General features: G+C 26.7%; 1 protein-coding gene across 5 annotated transcripts in view; it reads left to right on the top strand.

The window, feature by feature from the left end:
• LOC117169006 (phenoloxidase 1) overlaps positions 1–24,583 on the top strand; it is a 42,837-nt gene that overhangs the window by 13,650 nt on the left and 4,604 nt on the right. For all 5 annotated transcript variants that reach the window (XM_033355052.1, XM_033355050.1, XM_033355051.1 and 2 more), the window contains 6 exons: positions 1,906–2,129; positions 3,465–3,667; positions 10,607–11,024; positions 11,334–11,462; positions 15,617–15,944; positions 22,052–22,287. In XM_033355052.1, the coding sequence (XP_033210943.1) occupies positions 1,906–2,129; positions 3,465–3,667; positions 10,607–11,024; positions 11,334–11,462; positions 15,617–15,944; positions 22,052–22,287 (1,538 nt within the window). The remainder of the gene's footprint in view (positions 1–1,905; positions 2,130–3,464; positions 3,668–10,606; positions 11,025–11,333; positions 11,463–15,616; positions 15,945–22,051; positions 22,288–24,583) is intronic.

Genomic DNA, 24,583 nt, shown 5'->3' with positions numbered 1-24,583 from the left:
TGAACTCTAAGGAAGATCCCACTTTGATATTTACAGGTCATTTAGAGTACATTGTAAGCTAACTATCAAAAATTAAAGAAAACAAAAAGTGTATTCTTTCAGAAATTCAGTTTAAAAATTTGATTTTGGAAAATCTAAGAAGTTTTGGAATTAAAAAATATATTTCTTCTAATAGTAAGCTGCGTCTTAGAAAAAATATTTTTGAAAAATGTAGATCTTAATATTGTTAAAATCACAAAAATTATGAATGTTTAAAAAAATTAGACGAAAATTTTCAAATTTGAATATGCACAGTTTTTAAAACGTTTGAAACATTATTTCAGGTTTTTCCTTTTAACGCCTCACAGGAAGAATACTAAAATTGCCAACAAAATGAATAATAATAGCTGATATTCTTCAGATGATTTGACATGTATTTGCTCCTATACGTTATTATATATTTTTACTTTTTGGACAAAATTCACAAAACTATCTTTTCATGTTATTCTCATAGGAAATTTCGAAGGGTGCTCGATCCTCTTAATATTAGAAAATAAATAAAAACACGTATTTATTTTGTTCGGAACCAAATAAAATGAATTAGGGGAGTGCCGAAAAAAATCGAAACTTTCGTTTTTATGGGCTACCCTAATACAAATATACAATTAAAAAAATGTGAGGTAGTTGACCTAAAATTAGCTTTATTGGTCCTTCTCCTTTACAGGTGTCTATACATTTTTTTTACAAAAAATTACCCTTATTATATTATTGTTTTTGACTGTATTTTCGTCAATAGCAGGAAAAAAATTCCAAAATACAGGGGTTTTCGGCTTTCATTTTCAAGCGTCGACTTTTACCTGTTTCCAGAAGGAGGTCGACTTAGGCAAATGGAAGCCGTGGAATGGCTCCAAATCTGAAGTTTTCTGATGCGAGTGCAGTTCAATAATTAAATTTGTGATAAAATTATTCTTCGACAAGAAATATAATTTTATATATTTATAACCTCAATTATTATGATATATTATTATGTAATATTTATATAATTATACCTTTTTTATCATAATATTATTATGACATTATTATGTATAAGATATTATGATGCAGTCGCATCAATTTATTATTGAAGTTTATTTATAGTATCGAGCATACTGGCAATTTTTCAAGAGAATCGGGCGAATCATGTCGCAAGTAATTAAATTTGATTTTTTATTTTTATGTATACGAAGCTTATAAAAACGTTTTGGAGATAAGAGGCATCAGCAAAATAAAAAATTTCATTATCTGGAGAAAGTATGTATTATACCAAAAAATCTTTTCAAATAATAGATTTTTTTAGATTTCGAAATTAAAATTGGAAGCTACATACAATTTTTTAACAAATGATAGATTTGTTTCAGATTAAAAAATTAGATATGTGAGCTTTTCGAGAATCTTGATAGGTTTGAAAAAAATTCCTAAGACTCCTGGCGATATTGAAATGATTGTTTAAAAATATTTGCCAAAGTGTCCAAAAAGAACCTAGAAAATTTAAAGGCAATTTTTTGCATTTTGCAGGATTTTTTTAAATCTTAGGAAAAATTGAAATCACTTCAAAACATACACACAAGTTTTAAAAACATTTTCAAATTATTTTAAGTTTAAAAAAGGTTTTAGTAAATTTTATAAATAAATTTCAATGATAAATTTATATTTATTGCGTAAGAATCAATTTTATCATATTAATTATTGAACTGCACTTGTATGGAAAAAAAATAATTTTTTTCGAGCGAGTTTCAATAAAAAGAAGTAATGAACCACGACTTTTGGCTCTAGCTTTAGAAAAATTTGAAATTATAAATAAAAATTCTCTATAAACGCAATTAATTAAACTATATTTGAAAATATTTTATTCTTAATTATTTTTTAAATCATCTTATTTTTTAACAGATTTGCGAACGTACGAAGATTTTCTCTCCGTGGCAGTATACAGTCGTGATCGTTTAAATCCAAACTTGTTTATTTACGCCCTCTCGGTCGCAATTCTTCATCGACCTGACACTAAGAATCTGCCCATTCCGCCACTTTCGGAAATCTTCCCTGACAAGTTTATGGACGGTTCGGTTTTCTCGAGAGCGAAAGAGGAAGCCAACGTCGTACCAGCTGGAGCTCGAGTACGTAAAATTGATTAATATTTCAAGTAATTAGAAAAAAAGTTTTAAACAAGTTTGAAATTATATTTCTTAGCGAAAAATTGTTCTTTCTGACAATGAATATTGAATTCCTTAAGCGTGAGCTAAGCGGCGCAAATGTGGGGGAAAGAAGCGCGCAGTGAAAAAATGAGATTTTTTGTTTGAAAATAATGTACAGTCGAATTTGAATGAAAGGAAATTGGAAAAAGCTGGTAATACTTTCTGTAGATCTTTGAAATTTTTTCTTTGTCATGATATAATAAGCAAATAATATTTTATTAACAAATTATTAGTTACAATTGTATTTTCTATCATTGTTAATAATATTACGTTCTTTTAAGTTATGATTAAAGAAATTTAGATAAATAAATTATTATTATAATCAAAACTTCTCTTCTAACTATCCTTGTTAATATTGCAATCAAATTTGATAAGTAAATGCATTTGTCTGGCATTCGTCGGCAAAAAAATTCATTTTTTTTATTTCATTATTTTTAATTGGAAACTTCATAATCATTTCAGCAACATTCAGAATAATTAGTTGATGAAACTTATGATAGTTTGAAACAAATTTAATTTAAAAACTCGTTATATAGGCATTTTGCGATAGAAAAATTATTTTCTTACAATTATAATGTATTCAATTGGGAACTACATAATGATTTTATCAACGCTCATACTTGGTTGATTAATTGTATCACTCTCAAATAATAGATTAATAGTAGGGATTTTGAAAAGAAACAGTTGGTTTTTCTCCAATTTCAAGCCTTTTGTTTTAGCGTTTCATTATTTTTATCGTTTTAATTAGTCAGATTACTATGGAGCAGCCAACTTGAAAAACTGATATGAAACAAAAAAATTCTGATGACAATTACCCGAATAATTCATTTTTTAAATTAAATTTGTTTTAATAATCTCACATTGTAGCAAATATTTATGAATGTAGCTGAAATGAATATGGGATTCCCAATTAAAATTAAATCACTAATCAACAAGCGCTCGAGTAACACATTTGTTTATTCAATTGGTTTTAAAAAATTATCGAATTTATTGACTTATTATAAATGTTGCTGAAATGATCACGATGTTTCCAATTAAAAGGACTGAAAAGGCAATAAAAATTATCACACCTGTAAATTTTTGGATTCTTAAATATTGATCATTTAAGGTCTTATCCGACGGATCCTAATGTACATAAACAAAGTTTTCTTTAATGAGTCAATTAAAGCTAATATTATTGTATGGTATTAGAATAATATAAAATAGGTGATCTCCTTTAAATAAATAATATTTAATTGCATTTGAAATTGAACTTAGGTACCAATTGAAATCCCCCTGGATTATACAGCATCGGATCTTGATGAAGAGCATCGTGTTGCCTATTTCAGAGAAGACATTGGTATCAATCTCCATCACTGGCATTGGCATTTGGTCTTCCCCTTTGATGGTCCTAGGTCGATTGTTGACAAAGACAGGCGGGGTGAATTATTCTATTATATGCATCAGCAAATGATGGCCAGGTAAACATGCAACTAGACTTAATGAAACTTAATAGTTAACGTACTTTAGAAGTTTTAATACATCAATAATGACTGACAAGCATACTAAATTATGATTAATTAACATATTATAACTAAATTTCTATGTCTAATTTTATACTTCAAAATTATCAAGATATATGTTACCCAATAGCCGCCAAGTACAATTAAGATCGTAAAAGCACACAGGGAAAAAATTTATTTGTAATAAAATTAATATACAAGTACCGTATTGAATTCAAAAGGAAGCGTATAAAATTTTAAGTCCAAATATATCAGAAGAGATGAATTCGCAATGAAGGAATTGAGTTGTCAAGCTGAAACGTCGAATCTTATAAACTCCGGTTTCTAGCCCCTTTGGCGAGGATCACTGGGAATTTAAAAACCAAGTCATCCTTTCTTATCAATAATAAACATTTATCTAGGGTTAAAGTGGCATTACAATAATTTTGATGAAAAGAGATTCCAGAAAATAGTTGAGAGGCACTGAAAGCTATAAATGCGCAGTGAACGTTTTCCACAGCACCGCGCACGTTTCCTATTTTGCTCGCTGTGCGCCTGTTGCGTTGATTACCTAGTGATATTGCTTTTGATTTCATTTTCTTAAAGCGGGTTCGCTAGTTCTTGCATTTTATTTCGTCGAGATTATTTTTTAATGCTTGAATTAAATGAAAACATTTCTTTAATCAAATTTAAATAAACTTCATGTTTGTTGTTTAATACTAGATTCAACTAGCTTATTTTGAAAGTCTTGAACAGGGCTTTGATTCCAATTAAAATTTGTGAGCTCAAGCTCTTTAAATTTTAATTATTCTTCAATTGTAAAGACTAATTGTAGAATCAGGACAAACTTTGTAGTGCTTTTCAAAATCCTTTACTCTAAAATATTGGAATTTAAGAAATTAAGTACAAAGTAGGTAAAAATTTAAATCTGATTTTAATATCCAATATTCAAAGTTGATCATTGTATTTTTAATCTTTTTAATTTTTAATCTGTGAGAAATTTTTAGACAAAATTCATTAATCCAATAAGAAGTCTGGAACTAAAGATCGTTAGCGTTTCGTCTATCAACCTTATACCTATATAATACTTTTTTATTATTTGAATAATAAAAAATATATTTAGCCACATAAATCAAGGTCATAATGCTTAAAAAATATTTAAAAATACTATAATTACATTTTTTTAATAATCAGGAAAATATTATTTTTATCTAAAGAAAGATATTTGAAGAAAAGGGATTTTTTTAATCTGCTCGCGGTGCGCGGACAAATTCATCGCGCGTTGCACGCGCGGCTTACAAATTTGGGTGCGCCTAGGATGTGCCATTGGTGGTTCTCGCGTTTCGCGCTCAATTTTATATTTTTCTCACATTCGGGTATTGCATATTCACGCTCGTTCTTTGCATTTCTTCCATATTCGTGCACTGACCTTTCAAAATTAAAGATCTTTATTGTCCAACTTTCTACATTATGCCCAACACTTTTATATCAAAAATAATACATTCTTTATGTAACTCTGCTTGGGATTGAGTATTTGTATTTTGTCAATCAAAGTACAAATTGTATTTATCATAATTACGTTAATATTTGTTTCTTATTTTGCGTTAAATTTTCTTCTTAGATGCGCTTGAAAATGTACCATATTAATAAATTTATATAATTACAATTCATAACCTGCATGGAAATTGAAACATTCTCATTCTTATTGACTTGTTTTTATATATTTTTTAATTCTTGTTTTGTACAATTAAAAAAAGTACGTTTCCTATAAAAAAATATTCGTAAAAAATTTGTAATTTTTTTTTGGTTGAATAAATTTTGTTTCACTTATTCTCGTAGCTTGTATCGTTGTTCTCAAATATATATTTTTTTAATTTTCAAAGTTGTTCTTCAAAAATAAAACAAAAACTACTTATTCCATAAAAAAGTAATTCCTGAAAAATTTGCCATTATTTTTTAGGTACAAAATTTTGGTCAATTCATCTCTTTTTGTATCTTGCTTTGTTTTCCAGAAAACGGAGTTATTGCTTTTTTATTCGTTTCTTTGCGATAAAAATTACATTTTTGTTTGTTTTTTTACTTTTTTCTATATTACGCTTTGTGTTGCTGGAAATGTTAGTTTTCGTCTGGTTTTTGTATTTCGAAAATGCTATAACCTAGGTAATTTTTATTTTATCACAAAAAGTAACAGAGATAAATTATTCGCATTCTGGTCCTCTACACATATTTTAAATCATTATTTTGAAAAAATTATTTTAAATATAAAACTGAATAAAAACAGATACTTATAAAATGATCCTAATGTCAGGGGAATATTTGTTTCTTGAAGTACAAATTCTATTTTAAACCTGGGTTTTATTAGTATTAACTAATTGTGAATCTAACTTATTAAAATAATTGATAAAAATTAGACTTAGATATGGAATCTATTTATTCGCTGTACTACATAACTTCCTGCATTGAATCTTTTGGTATTAACTTCCTCTTAATAGAACCAACATGTGTGCAGGTGATATAGTTTAGCTTGAGGCGTATAACATATATATTATATATATATATATGCATATTGGTTTGTGGAGTAACTGTACCCACAATTGCAAATTTCCTAAGTTTGAAGCAGTGAGTCTATAGCAAACTAAATCTACACATAATCCAATATCGAAAATTCAACATCGTGGCGTATTATTGATAAACGCACTGACGCATAAAAAAAAATATTCTTATTTGAATATACATTATTAGGAATGCCGTACGACTATAAATAACGAATTATTATTAATAATATTTATTTTTGAAAAAAAAAACATTAGCCTTTTCATCTCATAGTTGGCATCCGACTCAGTTTAGGGATAAAAAATATAGTAAAGAGTACTGCTAATTAAAAAAAATAGTGTCAAAATAGTGTCATAACATTTTTCAAATATTCAACTCATAAATGTAGTCCGAACTTAAAAGTCTGATCTATTCTTTTTTTTCGATTTCACAAAAATGCGAAATTTAATAGAATCAAATAAGAAAATCTAACTATTTTTTAGTTAAAAGTTCATTCTTTCTTGGTTCAAAGTTTAGTTATTTGATAAAAAATTGAATTATTTTCTTGAAAATTCGATAATTTTGTTAAAAAGTGATACTTCTTGATTGAAATTTATCTTTTTTGTGAAAATTGCGTCTTTTTGGCTTGAAAATTCAACAATTTCAATGAAATTTTACTTCTCCCAGGCGGAAATATGATGTATAGTTTATACATAGTGTGAACTATTGTATGTGATATTCATTTGTTTTATACAATTTTTGTAAAACCAATGAATATAATATATAAAACTTTACAATATATATAAACGATATATAATTTTTCCGCCTTTCTTTTCTAAAAAATTTCTTTTTTGTTGAAAATTCAAATTATTTTGTTGAACATTCATCTTTATGGTTTATAAATTTATTTCTGCCTGTATAAACTTCACCTTTTATGTTAAAAACGCAACTGTCTGTTTAACATTTAATAATTTTTGGTTGAAAATAAACTATTTTGTCGAAAATTTAACTCTTGTAAAAATTTCATATTTTTGACTAAAAAATTTGATTGATAATCCAACTGTTTTGTAGAAAATTTGTCTTTTTTGTTTAAAAATTCTTCTTTTTCTGCATAATTTAAAATAATATAAAAATGAACTATTTGGTTACAAATTAATATGTTTTAGTTGATGATTCAATTAGTGTGCTAAAAAAATGTATGTTTGTTGAGTACAACTTTTTTTATCTCAAATTAAAATCTATTTAGCTGCAATATCATCTATTACAGCCAATTTTTAAATTAATTTTAGTTGAAAATTTATTACTATTTCTAGTTAAAAATTTATTTCTTTACTCCAAATTTAACTTTTTCGTTGTAAATTCATATTCTCGGGTTGAAAACTCAACTGGTTTATAGAAAATTTATCTTGTTGGCTTGAAAATTCAATAATTTGGTAGAATATTCAACTATTTCGGATAAAATTAAACTGTTTTATAGAAAATTAGTCTTTTCATTGAAAATTTTATAAATGGACGTACATTTTTATTTATTTCTTTACCGGTAGAAAATCAATTTTTGCTGTTAAAAATGCAAATATTTTGTAGATTTGTCTTTTGGGTATAAAAATACATATTTTTCGGTTAAAAATTACCATTTTTATTGAAAATTTGACTGATTTGTGGAAAATTTCTAGTTTGCATAAAAAATTCAACAATTCGGTTAAAAATTTAATTTTTTAGGAGAAAATTTGTCTTTTTGGCTTAAAAATTAATATTTTGTGGTAGAAAATCAATTTTTTTGTTGAATGTGAAACTGCTTGGTTAAAAATTATTCTGTTTCAGTGGACGATTGAAGTTTTTTGTTGACAGTTTTTATTTATTAGTTAAATTCAACAGTTTCAAATCTTAAACTGATATATTGTTTGTTTGAAATATCAGCTATTACAATGTTAAAATGTATCTTTTATGGTTGAAAATTCAACTGTTTTATAGATTTGTCTTTTTGGTTAAGGGTCCATCTTTTTGGGTAGAAAATCAACTATAAAATATTAAAAACGCAACGGTTTGGTTGAAAATCAATCTGTTTTAGTTAGCGATTTAAGTATTTTGTTGAAAGTTTGTGTTTTTGGGTAAAATCAATCGTTTTTTAATTTTGATTTAAAATATATTTTTTGTTAAAGTATCAACTATTACATTTTTCGTTAAAGATTTATTTTTTCAGCTTGAAAACTCAACTCCTTGACTTGAAGATAAACTAATTTAATTAAAGTTTATTTTAATAATTTAAGATTCATAATTTTAGTCGAAAATGCATATTCTCGCTTTGAAAATTTCACTGTTTTGAAGAAGATTCATTTTTTTGGTTATAAAATTTAACTGTTTTTTTTTAGAAAATTTGATTTTCTATTGAAATTTGATGCACACAAATTAACATTTAACTACTAAATTTTTCGTTGAAAATTGGTCTTTTTAAGTTTTAAAATTCAACTATTTATCTCAGAGTTCTTAGAAAAAAATGTAAACTAAAAATTATTCAAATAAAATTTGGATTAACGTCAAACTTATTATTTAAACTATTTAGTCGACAGCTTATGTAATTTATTGAAAAAATCTTTTTTGGTAGAAAATCAATCTTCTTTGTTAAAGATTTATCTTTATGGTTGAAAATGTATGTATTTCGTTTAAAATTCGCAATTTTCTGATAGAACATTAATTTTTTGATTGGAAATTCAACTAGTTGGTTAAAAATGTATGTATTTTGTTCAGAATTGATTTTTTCATATAGAAAATTCATGTTTTTGTTTAAAGATTTAGCTATTTGATTGAAAATCGAATTATTTTGTAAAAAGAATATATTTTTGGTTGAAAATTCAGCTGCTTATTTGAAAATTAAACTACTTTGGTCGAGGTTTTGGTTTATTCTTTGGTTGAAATTCGTATTTTTTTATTTAATTCAACTGTTTTTGATTTTAAAGGAAAATCTTTTTTGCATTAAAATATGAACTATAACGTTTTTTTTTATTAAGGATTCATAATTTTTCGTTGAAAGTTGAACTATTTGAATTAAATTTGAGCTACTTTGTTAACTTATAAGAAAGAGTAAGGTGTTCTACTCCTACAATATCTAAAACGTTCAAACTGATTTTTGAATAAAAAATGCTTTTTTTATCTACTAAATTTTTTATTAACTACTACCATACATAAATATATATATGAATGATTCCTGAATCAATTCACCAAAATAATCTCTTTTTTCAAAATAGTAGCAAAATAGTAATGTCGCTAAGAAAGTGTATAACAGTGTAAATAGTGTGTCGAGTCTGAGGCCTGACATACCTTAAAGATTTAGGTTCAATATTCCAACTAGGGCAACTACTTTAGAATTGAAAATTTTTATTTTTGTATCAAAAGCAACACATTTTGTAAAGATACTGTTTTTTGAGGAACTCAGTTAAATTTGTAGTTTTCAGATTATCAAAAGGTTTTCTATTTCCTTTATATCTAATCTTACTTTTTATGAAATTGTGACCTAAAAATTCTTTGACCATTTACTCGGAATCCAGATCACATTTTTAATTGCAATCCGCAGCCGAGCCTTCTACAGGTTATTGTCAGTGTAACTTTCAGATTGTCAACTTCCACATTTGTTTGATTGAAACTGGATATTTCTTTCTAAAATTTACGAAATTTAAATTAGACCAAAATCCAAATTAAAAATCCCATTTAACGTCCAATAATCAAATTGATGCAAAATCCTGTTAAGCAAAACAAGAATCCAATGACCAAATATGGACCACAACGAATAAACGAAAACCAAAAAAACCCTATTGTAATCAACGTTTCGGTACTCGTATCAAGGCAAGAAAATTTTAAGTGGTAGAAATTGACAGCACCCACGAACAGGTGCTCTCTCTTTGATACCTGAGAATCGAATGAGGGTCAGTAGGCCAATTTTCAATATGCAAAATTTGAGCATTATCCCAGTCAAACTCATGGTCAACATTTTCTAATCTAAATATCGATTTTACAGAAATTTTTTTCGTATTCTTGAAAATTCCTGTTTTATTCGTCATCTAGTTCTGTACTGCAACCCTTTAGTTGTATATGGTACAAAAAATGGGTATATATTTTTATTTTAATCTATAATTACCCCGGTTGACTGTACCTCCATTCTATTTTTCCAAATAAGTACTATACATGTTTGTTGATTCTATTTGATCTAATGTTTTTAGACAAGAATAAAAAAATCATTCAAGCCCTTCCTAAAAAAACTTATTTTTACTATAAATCGAAAATTATTTTGTGTCCCAATCAAATCCAATAAGCTCGTATAAAATTAAGAAAAAATGATCTAATATGATCAATACCGGAAGATGTTGACACAGATTGTTTATTTTCCCCGACAAGGTACAACGCTGAGCGTTTGAGCAATGGCATGAATCGCGTGAGGCGCTTCATCAATTGGAGAGAACCAATTCCCGAAGGATATTTTCCAAAATTGGACTCCCAGGTAGCAAGCAGGACTTGGCCAGCACGTCCTACTGGATCGGTTCTCAAGGACATAAATCGGCAAGCCGACCAAGTAAACTTCGATATTCAGGATCTCGAGAGATTTAGGGATCGTATTTACGAAGCCATCCACACAGGGGCTATCATCAATGCCAGGGGGGAGAGAGTCCCTCTTACCGAAAAAGACGGTGTCGATATGTTGGGAAATTTAATTGAGTCCAGCATCCTCAGCTTGAATCCCAATCTTTATGGTGACCTACACAATATGGGACATGTTGCTATTTCTTTCTGCCACGATCCTGACAATCGATACTTGGTAAGAATGACAGGGGTTGAAATTTGCACACTAAAGAATTATTACAAATTTGGATTATTAATATTAGATTTTTTATGTTACACTTCTTGATAAAGTCTAAAAAGAAGATCTGTTGATTGTCCATTTTAAAAAGAATGCTCGCTCTAGCTATTTTTCAAATACAGACTGTATATATTTATTAAAATTCAGATTTTTTGCAAAATATATTCTCATAAAAAAGAATGTATTGCAACTTTCTGAGAAATTTGAATACCGGATTGTAAAAGAAATACTTTATTTGAATCAATTAATTTGACATGTGTGCCGCAGGAATCTTTTGGGATAATGGGTGACCCAGCGACCGCAATGCGGGATCCGATATTTTATGCATTCCACGCATTCATCAATGACGTTTTTGTGGAGCATAAAAACACTCTGTCGCCCTACACAAACCAGCAGGTACGTGAATATTCTAAATCATTAATCAAGAAACCTATGTATAAAATGACAAAAAAAGCATCAACTTTTTATTAACCCGGGATATCGTGATCAAATGGATTAACAAGAAAAGTAAAGTTATTTGTAGTAATCAAAAATTTAAGTACAGCAAATTAATAATCGAAAATAAAATAACCATTATTGTAACTATCATTGATACATAACTTGCACTACTAAGAAAAATAACTCCACATAAGTTTTGGTATTCTAGCAGCGTAACCAGTAATTTTATCACATTTTGCGGATATCACTTCCAACCACCATTGTGAAAAAGAATTTAGAAAATAAACAATCCATAACTTGAGAATACAGACTAGAATTCCGTCGACAGTCACTGAAACCTATGACTGCGCAGTGAACGTTTTCTGAGGCACGGCGCACGTTGGGCGCTTAGCCCATTGTGTGTCTATGTGTTGTTTACCTAGTTCTTTTGCTCGTGATATTATTTTTTTTCAAGGGTAATTTTTAATTCTTACTTAGTTTTAATAGAAAAAAGTTATTCATTCACAGTGAATTAAATTTCATGTGATATTGAATAGTGCGAGATTCAACGAGTTCACTTTAAAAGTCTTTAACATGGCTTTGATTCCAATTAAAATTGTATAGCTCCAGCGCTTCTTATTTAAAATAGTGTTGTATTCTGAAGACTGATTGTCGAATCGAGCCAGAATCTGGAGTGATTTTTAAAATCCTTTTCTCTGAAAAATTGAAATTCGTGAAATTAAATTCAAAGTAATTTCAAATTGAAATTTCACTTCACACTGCAATATTCAAATTTTATCGTTGAATTTTTGGTCTTTTAAATTGCAACAATGTCGTAACTAAAAAATGTAACCTATTCTTGATAATTATCGTTCTTAATGCAATATAAGTGATATCTGTGAATATCAAATAATACAAAAATGCCGTGGATATTATTTAACATTGTTTCATCCCTAATTTTTTAAATTGTATGTGTAATTTCTAAATGAAGTCGAGATATTTTTAGAAATAATTGATAAATCAAAGGAAATTTCTGGGTCTATAAAATGCAGCATTTAGAATGTTTCGAAATATTATTATTGTACTTTTTTAATCATTTAAAAGAATGTTATGTCTATTTAAATCAAGATATTTAAGGAAAAAGGATTGAAAAACAGCATTTAAGGAAAGTTTATTTAGAATGTATGTCATGTTATAGAAAAATAATAACAAAATGACAATAACGCATTTTTAATATAAAAATATTAAGAATTAAAGCAGGAAAGTCAAAAGTATTTTTCAGTCGTCAATCACGAGACTCAATAATTTTCAAGCTGAAAATTCTTGCACTTGACTTTTATTTACCGAATTATTTTTTGTTCTGGATTTCGAAGTATTTTATTTTCAAAATTGTATTAAAACCTGACAAAAAAGTATTTAAAAGAACTATATCAACAGGAAACTGTGCGTCTTATGACATTTTTTGCTTAAATCTTTGACGAGAAAAATGATCGATTCCTTTTTTGAAATAAGTAAAATTAAATTATTTATTTCACATATTTTAAATTATTAATTTTGAAGCCTCATTTCATATTTGAAACTGAGTAAAAATTGTAATAAAAGGATTAAATAAATTGTAAAATATGCATTTCATGGAAATGAAAGAAATCTTTTTTCGCCATTAAGATTATTAAAGCATTTTTGAACTTGATTTTTCTTTATTATTTATTACTTTTGAGTTTTTTTTTTAAATGTTTAAAATATTAAAAAATAAAAGAATTGGGTCCCTTCTGAAATAAACAAAAAATCATATTATTGTTTCGCATATTTGAAAGTAAGAAAGTATCATAAAGGAATTAGATAAATCGAAAAATTCAGGTTTTATAGATGTTTTTATATAGCAGAAAATTGTTCTTTCCCATCGAAGTTATTAAGGCATCTTTGCACTTGACTTTCTTTATTAATTGTTACTTTTGGATAGTTTGTAAACTTTTTAAACATTCGAAGGAAATGAGTATTGACCCCTTTTGGAAACAAGTAAAATTCAATTCGAAATTATTTCTAAATAAAAGACTTTCTGTTAAAGTCTTTAGCAGATTTTCAATTTGCCTTAGAACTGCCCACTAATCATGAGAAAAATACATTATTTGAAGAAAAATTAAGTTAAAGAACATTTGATTTGAAGATGATTATGACTCAACAGTGGAAGCAAATGCACATTTTTATTTTAAAAATCTCCAGAGCCTTCAATTATGGTCCGATTTTGATTTTTTTTAATTTTATTTTAGTAAATTCTGACGAATTTGACGCTCCGAAGCGTTTTCCCCTCTATTTGTTCATTATTAATTTTTTGTACTCAAAGTAGGGAAAAACTGCAATTTTGTACATAACAATTTTTCGCTTTAATAAATGATTAGGTAAACTTTATTTTGTCTTGAATGAATGTTTATGGACCCATAGAATACAAATGATTTATTCATTATTCCATTTATTTGTTATAAAAAAATTAGTAAATAGGCTTATTTTCAGAAAAAATTTATGCTTGCGAAAAGTGATTCATATTACTACAGCAATGAGATTTAATTACGAAACTGATTGAAAGATTTTTAATAAACATTGTTATAAAAAATTCTTGTGGAAAAATATTAAAATTTGAGATTTTTTCCAATTATAATTTCCTTCAATCGCTAGAATGACTTTAGGCATTCCTTAGAATTATAAATATTCATTAATATTTCATAAAATATAAAAATTAAAATTTTTATATACAAATTATGTAAACAAACTTACAATTTTAGCCTTTTCGCATAAAAAAAAATTCTGCACTGCAAATGTTTTAAGATGTTGGACGAATGACTGCTGGTCGTAACAATATTTGAGAAGTTAATAATAACCATTGTTATTGTTATTTTATCAAATATTATTAAATATTTATTATTTTAAGGAATACCTGCAGTCGTCCTGGCGATGGAAGGAAATTATAATTTGAAAAATCTCAAATTTTAATATTATGCCACAAGAATTGTTTATAACAATGGTAATTATAACATTTGGAATTAGTTTTGTAATTAAATGTCATTCCAACATTAATATTAACCACTTTCAGGAAAAAATTTTTGCCGATAATAAAACTATTTTTCAATTGGTTCATAAAATTTGTTTAGAACAAATAAATGGAATAAGAAACAAATTGTTTGTGTTCTATGAGTCCCTCAACATTCATTTAAGACAATTAAAAGTTTTTATTATTAGTTATTGAAGCGTAAAAAATTGTCATGTACAAAATTTCAGTATTTCCATACTTTGAGTGAGAAAATTATTAATAAAAAAATAGAGGAGACAAAAGGTCAGAGCTACCAGCTCTTTAGAATTTAATGAACTTTGATTTAAAAAAATTTTTTATCCGACCAAAATTGAACGCTCTGAACATTTCTGAACGAAAAAAGTGCATTTTCTCATACTATGTGGCGTAGCCTCAAACTATTTGACCGCGATTTTGTAACCAAGATCCAACTAGTTCGAAAGTTCAGTTGTTTAGTGTATATGGTAGAATACACTGGTTTTAGGTAATTTGAGGCAAGATTTGAATCCTCAGTGAGTTATTTTTCAAAGCCTTTAAGCGTGAGATTATATGTTTAAGTGACCCTGTATGCAAATTGGGTATTAATAATTATAAAAAATAAAGATTCGATGATCATAATTTAAAAAATAACTTTGTTCCGTTGTGAAATCGTGTTCTGAATTTTAAGCAACTGTCACTCTGTCTCTGTGATTATTGCCTTTGCATTTTTAATTTTCAGCACCTTCTAAAAACATTTTTTATCACTTTTAAGAAAATTGTCTGTTAAAATGTTACACGCTTCTCCGATGAGTATCAATCATTTTTTTAATAAGAAAGGTAGTGAATTTTAACAAAATTTTTCTCATAACCAAGATTTTAGTCGTGAAAGAGTCACTGCATTTTTTATCAACTTTTTTTCCATGCATATTATCCTCATTGGATACCTCAACTTCTACACTCAGCCCAAAATCAAATTTCAAACAATATTTTTTTCGAGCTTCTCTCGAACCCTCTCTGACCCCAAAAGGGGTTCAGTAATATATGGGTGACCCCTAATTGGATATTTAGGATATTGCAATTTTCTGTATTTTAGTTGGATTATCCAGGAATTGAAATTAAAGGAATTGAAGTGCAAACACCAAGCCAGCCAACCAATGTTCTCTCGACCTTTTGGTCAAAAAGTGACGTAGATTTGTCTCGTGGTTTGGACTTCACACCACGAGGACCAATTTTGGCCCGATTTACTCATTTGAATCATGCCAGATTTAATTACAACATTGTCGTGAATAATCGTTCAAATTCTACCAAGAGAGGAACTGTCAGAATATACCTTGGACCTAAACGAGATGAGAGAGGACTTCCATTTACGCTAGAAAATCAGAGGGGCTTAATGATGGAAATGGAAAAATTTAAAGTCACGCGTAAGTCATGATCGAATCAAAAATTTATTGAAAATAATTTCCTGAACGTAGAAATGATAAATATATCGCAAAAACACCAAATTTTGATGGTTTTGAAAAATTGAAATAACAATTAATTAAATGTTTAAAATACACGTGGAGGTTTTTTTTTATAGATTTTGCCCTGGTCAATTTCTGGTAAAAAAAGGGCAAAATATTAAAAATATGTAATCCTCTCTGAAAAATGTGATGTAACGATGTGTCTCGAAAAACTGTAAATCATTCTTGTTGAAAATGTAATTGGCTTTTCAATACTTAACGTTGATTTCTATCTTAAATTTAATATTTGAGAATTAAACTCAACAACAATTTTGTTAATTGACATTTTTTTGTGATTTTTTTCGCTTCTTTCCAAAACATTTAATTTTCTATTTTCAATGTTATTTTTTATGGTTAAAAAAACTACGCATTCTGTCAACAAATGTTTGGAGAAAATTTTTACATATGTTTTAGATGTAAAACTTTGTTTGTCATTTAATTTTACGTTAAGTCGTTTTCCCAACAAAAAATATTTCTTATTTTCAATGTTACTTTTTAGGACTAGAACAAACACTATGAACCCTATCAAAAAATGATTTGAACAAATTTTTTTAATATATTGCACGCGAACAATTTGATCAATTAACGTTTTATTGTACCTTTTATTCATTTGTCCAAACAATTTTAATTTTTAGTGTTATTTTTCACGACTAAAACAAAAACAACGCACCATATAAAAAATGGTTTAAAGAAAATTTGTGTGTATAGTTTAGGAGAAGAGTGTTATTAAATATAATTTTATTGTAACTTGTGTTGATTTTCCAAAAATTTAATTTTTTCTTTTAATGTTATTTTTTACGATTGAAAGAAAAACTACGCATCCTATCAAAAAACAGGGTACAGAAAATTAGATATAAGTTTGGCAAACAATTTGATTTGTCCTCATTTTATTCTACCTTGTACTGTATTCCCAAAAAAAATCAGTTTTTTTATTTTTAACGTTATTTTTCACGATTAAAACAAAAGAAATCTATGCATTTTATCAAAAAATGGTTAAACAAATTTTTTAGATATAATTTCGGCCAACAATTTTATTAATTAACATTTCATTGAACCTTGTTCCGTTTTTCTACAAAATTTCCATTTTCGTGCATTTTTTTGCATACATTTTTTTCGTGTCTTGCTTAGTGTGACTGAGAAATTTATTTTTTTATTTCAAATACAATTTTTTGACATTTAAAACAAAAAATATGTATCCAGAAAAAAATTGTTTCCAACAAATTTTTTTGTCCTTATATTATTAATTTTTCTTATCAAAATTTTTAAATATTTTGATAGTTTCGCTTGAAGATGAAATTTTTTTTATTTTCGGACAAACAAATTTTTTTATTAGAAGCTATGTGGAAAGTAGTGACATTTCACCGAAAATTTCAGAAAAGTAAATAAAAAATTTTTTTAGATTATCCTTTAGTGATTAAATTATATATTTTTGTACTATTTTGTATATGGTTTTGTGGGTAATTAACACTGGAAATAAAATTGTTAAATTTAATGAAAAATCATGATATTTTAAGTAAGTTAAATTTTAAACAAAAATAATTTAAATTAAAAAATTAAACTCAAAATTTTAAATAGCTTTATGTGATGGTAGTTTGGTGTCTGAAATATTATGCAAACATATTACATAATATTAAGCCTGAAGCCTAGATATCAATTTTCATCAATTATAAGAAATATTTCCGTAATTTTATTTTCTATTATTATAAATAATAGAAACTTTGAAATAAAAGGTTTTTGTATTCATAAATATTAATTTTATATTTCAATTTAAAAAATATGCCGGACAAAATCAATATTGCGCTAATAGCGCACATGTTTGGTTTTTTGTATATCGAAAATTTGCGAAAAATCAGTATTTATTACATTTTAATAAATTTAAGTATTATTTATAAAAATATTATTTTCTCAGAATTTTCTGAATCGTCTTGTAAGTGTACTCATTATTTGGAATTTTGCGATTCTTTTGCACCATTTTTGACCGTAAGGTAGAATTTAGGGACAAAAATATAAAAATATTTGAATATTTAATTAAAATACTATGTAGATTTACCTTTCAAATGAATTAAAGAATTTTAAAAAAATATTAATTATTTCCAGAGTCAATCCAATTTTTCAAAAACTTCGATTTTTGACATTTATTTGCAATACATTTTTATTCTCAAGTAACTTTTTGAAAACAAAATATTTAAAAATAATTTTTGAAAATCACGTAAGCATTTACGTCAATCCCGAACTAGATAACGTGAAAGTTCACTACTTTAATCCACAAAACAAGAGTTTGAATTTGAAAATCTGTCAACCAAGTTTCATGCGATGTGCTCAGTGAGTTGAAGCAGGGATTATCTTCCTGTTGAAATGAAAAACTAGACTAAAATAGAAAAAAAATAAAATAAAAAAAGGTTTCATGCAGCTCCTGAAGCGTGATCCTAAAAGCAAAAAAAATAAATAAATTTCTCATTATATTTATGAATGTAAATTAGAAAATAATGATGTTGGGAATTCATTAAAAACGCGGAGTCAGCTTTCGAGAAGAACACAATGTGATTTTTAATAGCAGACGTGAAAAAATGTAACGCGAAAAAAAATTATAAAAGCACTTTTATTTGAAAACAGCATATAATATTTCAAATATCCACACAAAGTCTATAAAAAGGGTCATAAGAAAATTCGTAGGTAATTTGGAAACACGATTTCAGGGTAGGATCGTTCAGTGATGCTGTGTTTATGGGATAATAAAATGTTGGGTAATGCGTTGAAAGTTTCAGAATAAATTATTGACTTTTACCGGTAAAATCATACTAAAGTTAGTTATCGATCATAAAATTATTATCACGTAAATATTTTTACAAATTTTTTTTCCATAATACATTTTTGGGAATTTGCTTTTCAGGCCGTAGGTCATGGAGATCCTAGAAATCAAAGAGAAAAAACGTTTCAAATGTTTTGGTTTAAAAATTAAACTTTTTCATTAAAAAGGAATGTTATTTGGTTGACGATTCAACTATTTTGTTTGCAAGTTATTATTCAGAATAAAAATCTTTTTTGGCGGAAATATCTGGGTGATTCTTCATTTGAACAAATTCAATGTTCCAGGAGTCTAAAAAAAAGGGGGTTGACTTATAGACATGAATATACTTTAAAAGAATAATTTGTATACTCATTTATTTAAACAAATTAGAGTATACATTGGTTTAAGCTTTGTAATATATAAGCCTCGTTGGTAATTTTGTTATTTTAATCGATATAAATTTTGCGTTATTATCTAAAAATGTTAGAACATTAATCTGTTAAACCAAAATTTCCACTTATTTTGCAATGCAATCACCCTTTTACTCGGATTACTCATTACAAACGAATATTTTTTGGTTAAAAATTTATTCACTTGGTTGAAGATTGAATCACTTTGTTCAAAAATAATTTCTTGTTTTTTGTTAAAAATTAATTTTTTTAAATGAAAATATAACTATTCCATTTTTGTTTTGAAATTTATTTATTATATTAAAATGGTCACTTTTTAGTAGAAGTTAAAAAACTTTGGTAAACATTATTTTATGGGTTAAAGGTTTATCTCTTTTGATAAAAATATAACTATTTGCTTGAAAATTTGTCCTTTTAAAACAAATTTTGTTTGTGACTTTCTTGGTTGAAAATGCTGTTTGAAAAAAATCGTTTAGTTGATAATTAAACTTCTTGTTTGAAATTCATATTTTCAGGATGATAATTCAACTTTTTTTACAGAAATCTTCTCTTTTTGATTGCTATTTTAATAATTTGGATGTAACTTTTCTTCTTTCTTGACTAAAAAATGCTTATTTGATGAAAATTTTTCTTTTTATTTAGAAAATGTATCTCTTTGGTGAGAAATTAGAACTGTTACGTTGAAAATTGGTCTTTTTGGTAGAAGATTCGAATTTTTCGTTAAAAATTGGTCTTTTGTGGCTAAAAGTAGAAGTTTAAAAAAATCATTTTCTTGTTCTTGCAGATTCATCATTTTAGTTTGAAAAATCATCTCTTTTGTTAAAAACTTGAGAATTTCGTTCAAAATTAGTTTATTTGCAGAAAATTAATTTTATTACTAAAAACATTGATTTTACCATATTCGGTTAAAAATTGATCTTTTTTAGTTCAAAAATCAAATATTTGTTTGGAAAGTCAGGTATTCTGCAAAACTTAATCTTTCTGGCAGAACATTAATCTTCTTGTTAGAAACATCGCTTAATTGGTTGAGAATTTATTTTGGTAGGTTGAAGATTCAACTACTTGATTAAAAATTAAACTGTTTTGTTAAAAATGTAACTATTTTGTTAAAACTTAACTCTTTGGTTAAAAATTGTTTTAATTTGTTAAAAATTCGTTTTTTTCGTTTATTTTTGTAAGTTTAAAATTCAACAATTTGGTTAAAAATTACTAATTTTTTTATGAATTAAATTATTTTGATTAAAATTAAACTAGTTTCTTAAAAACTAATCTTTTTGGTAGATAATTCATCCTTTTGGATTGAACGATCTTCTCTTGTGGTAGAAATATTTTTTGGTTGAACATTGATTTGTCATTGGTTATAAGGTGAAACACTTTTAAAAAATACATATTTTTATTCGCAGATTCATATGTTTAATTTTTAAATTCTTTCTTTTTTTGGCTCAAAATTCGATTATTTCGTTGAAAATTATTATTTTTTCTTTTTTGGGAAAATTGAAGTTTTTTTCTGAAAACTAAAACTCTCCGTTTTCGTTTAAGAGTTAATCTTTTTTGTTGAAAATTCAACTATTTGTTTGAAAATGCATGTATTTTGTAAAAAAATGTATCTTTCTGGTAAACAAAAATGACCCTTGTTAGTTTACAATTCAACTCTGGATGATAAACTCTGGTTGAAAATTAAACTAGTTTTTTGAAAATTAATGTTTTTTGTCGCAAGTTCGCCCTTTTGCATTAAAAGTTCATTTTCTTTATTTATAATTGGACAATGTTGTTTAAAATTGGATTTTTTGTTTAAAAAATTAATCATCTTGCTTGAAAATTCGTCTTTTTTGTTGAGGATTCAGCTTTTCAGGTTGAAAATTCAAGTGCTTGTTTTTCTTTATTGAAATGTCAAATTTAGGGGTGAAAATTCAACGAATCTTTCTTATTAACAAATTTGACAATTTCGTTAAAAATTATTATTTGTAGTTTGAAAATTCACTAATTTGGTTTCAAATTTCACACTTTTGTTGAATCTAATTATTTTGTGGAAAATCAAACATGTTTGTTATAACAAAATATTTTTTTTCTGTCGAAAATTCGTTCTTTTATATTTAAATAAGTTCACCTTTTATCGTAAAAATTTAACTTTGTTAGTTGAAATAAATAAATAGATTTGAAGTTGTTAAATACAAAATTGGTTAAAGAGAAATCAGAATAAGGTAAGAAAATTTTGAAAATATATCTATTTTGTTAAAAATTCGTTTTTTTTGTAGAAAATCAACCGTATTGGTCGAAAATTCGTCTTTTTACTTTAAAAATTCCTCAATTTCGTTATAAATTAAATTATTTTAATAGAAATTAAATTAGTTTTGGTTTTTTGAAAATATATTTCCCCCCTCAAAACTGAACTGGTCCTTTTTTGGTTGAAAATTGATCTTTATAGTTGAAAATTCCACAACTTGTTTAACAAGTTGAAATAAATAAATTTTAAGTTTTTGAATTAAAATTAAAAATTGTCTTAACCCTTTTATAAAAAATTATATATTATTAATTTTACAAGGTTAAAGTTCTGGCCCTCGAATCTTAATGGTAAGGGAAAATGAAAAATTGGTCAAAGGTAAATCAGGTAAATCTCAGGAAATTTTGAAAATTATGTTTTTTGGTAGCCTGAGCAATGCATTTTTGCACTTAAAAATACCGTCTTTGATTAGTAAATACACATTATTAGAGTACAAAACTACTATAAATTTTGAACGATAATATGAAAATTTAAAAATTATTTAAAATAATTAGAAAATATTGTTAATAAATGATAATTATTTTATAATTGTTTTCTAATTGTTTGATAGTAAAACCTGGTGAGAACAGAATCGTGCGAAGTTCTAGTCAGTCTTCAGTTACGATTCCCTTCGAGCGAACTTTCCGAAATTTGGAAGAGCAAAATCGACCATCAGCTGGACCAGCTTTGGAACAATTCAATTTGTGTGGATGTGGATGGCCAGAGCACATGTTGGTGCCAAAGGGAAATAAAGGTGGATTCCCGATGGAATTATTCGTCATGGTTTCTGACATTGAAGGCGATGAGGTGAATTATAATCATTGATGGAAATTTAGAAACATTTCATTATTTTTTCCAGCTGAATTTTCTATAACAATTAATGATTCAAAAAAAGGTATAAATCTCTTTCAAATCAGGCTTAAATTTTTATATTTTCTAATTCAAATACTTTTTAATTTCGTGACTCAAATGCGGAAGCTTTTGTATTCTGAAGCCCAAAATTTCGGTTCTTACTTATTCAGAAACTTCAAGACTTTGAAATATGAATATTTTCAACTTCACTGAAAATATTTTTTCAAAGTAAGGGAACGTCGATTAATTACGCGAGGATTATTTTGGAAAATTTATAGATTAAACAAATTTCCAGTGATTTGAAAGTACTTCCACAGGTTTCGAGGTATTCTAAGTATTTTAAAGGACTACAAAATATTTCCAAAAATTACAAACTTTTTACGAAACTTGAGAGATTTCCTAAGCTTTTTAAGGATTTCATAAGATCTCAAGGAATTTTGAAACAATTTAGACAATTTAGGAGAAAAGGTTTCTATAATTTTATAACATTTCAAAATATTAAACGAAATTTCATTTCAAGGGATGTAAAGAGATTTTATAGGATATCAAAAGATTTTAGTCGATTTCGAGAGATTCGCAAGGATTTTCAAGGATTTAAATGAATTTCAAGAGATATAAAGAAATTTCGATTCTCTCGCGAGATTTCCAAGGAATTTAAGACATTTTAAAATATTCCGAAGTATGTCCACCGTTTTTAAAGGATTGTAATGAATTTGGACTGTTTCATGTGTTATCGAAACATTTTTTTTAAATCTTGACGTGTAGCAGGAGATTCTCATGAGATTTCGAAAATTTCATAGATATGTAAATTTTTAAATATTGCAAATAATTCTAACGGATTTTAAGAGACATTAGGGCTGTTTCATAATTTCGCGGAATTTCAAATAATTTTTAGAGGCTTCAAAGGATTCCTCAGTATATCCACGGGGTTCCGCGAATTTCGTAAGATTTTAAAAGATTCAATGCAGTTTCAAAGGATTTTCAAACTATGAAGGAAGGAAATATAAAGGATTTTAAAAGATTGTAAGAAATTTAAAGAAGCATAATTAGATTTGATGTAATTGCATGGCATTTAGAGACATTTCAGGATATATTAAAAGATTTTAAGGAATTCCAATGTATTTCAAAAAATTACATAGGATTTTAATGATCAAAATTTTCTATTTATTTTATTTTTATGCTCTACCGTGAAAGAAGATATTTTAAGCAATAATAAATTATCATAACACTAAATTTCGTTTAATGTAACTAATTATTGCCACACTTTAACTAAAAATTAAAAATAACTTGAAAAATTCGAGTCATAATTAGCGCTAAAAGCTTGCAAACCTCAATTTTCAACTTATGGGTTTTTGTTAGACCCTATAAAGAAGATTTATGGGGTGATACTTAAAAAGCAATTATGCATTCGTAGTGGTGCATAACGATACGAGATGCTAGTCGGTCTCGTTGGCTTCTGTTCGCATAACAAGCAATTTTTGAAACGAGTTTCTCTTATATTTATTTGTCTTTTTACATTCTCATCATAATGAAAATGCATTAGTTTTATTTCATTTAATTTTGTTTGAAAAATGGAACCATTTCTCGTTCAATTTCAGATAGTTAAAATATAAATGGTCAAAATAAACTAATTTTGATCAAATACCTCTAATGAAGCTTCGCACGAACTATATTAATTAATTCTTGTTGTCATAAAATAAAATTAAGGACCAATATCGTATGGTACGAGATGATCGCTTTAACGATGCGAACTCATACAAGAATATGTACAAAAAAAAAACCAGCGCGTTTCTCGTTTGTTGGAAGTTCTCTCTATTTTGATCATTGTGCATCTCTATGCATTTGTATTTTATAGCTATTTGTGAAGGTAAATGTTGAGTTTCAACTTGATTAACAAAATAATGGAGACTGAATAAAATGTACAAAAACGTTTTTTTTTGTACTTTTGTGAAATATGAGGGGAAATACATGTTTAACTGCATATGGTTTGTGGAGCGATTAAATTCTCATTACGACGTTTGCCCCTTCAAACTTACGGGTCTCTTGAACACAAAAATTGCATATTTTTTTAATTAATCTAACTTTTTGAATTTTTTTCTAATAAGAAAATTTCTGACAATAGTTTTAAAATATATTTTATACCTAGTAGAAGTTTGGATTTATATATCTTAATCTTAATCACATTTTTTTTCGTTTTTCGGAAAATTTTCAGTTGTAAAAAGCATATAATTTTTTTTATTTTTACCGAAAT

Source organism: Belonocnema kinseyi, chromosome 3, assembly GCF_010883055.1.
Source record: "Belonocnema kinseyi isolate 2016_QV_RU_SX_M_011 chromosome 3, B_treatae_v1, whole genome shotgun sequence".
Lineage (NCBI taxonomy): Eukaryota > Metazoa > Arthropoda > Insecta > Hymenoptera > Cynipidae > Belonocnema > Belonocnema kinseyi.
The sequence above is the reverse complement of the archived record's forward strand: the minus strand, read 5'-3'. Positions and strand labels throughout refer to the sequence as shown.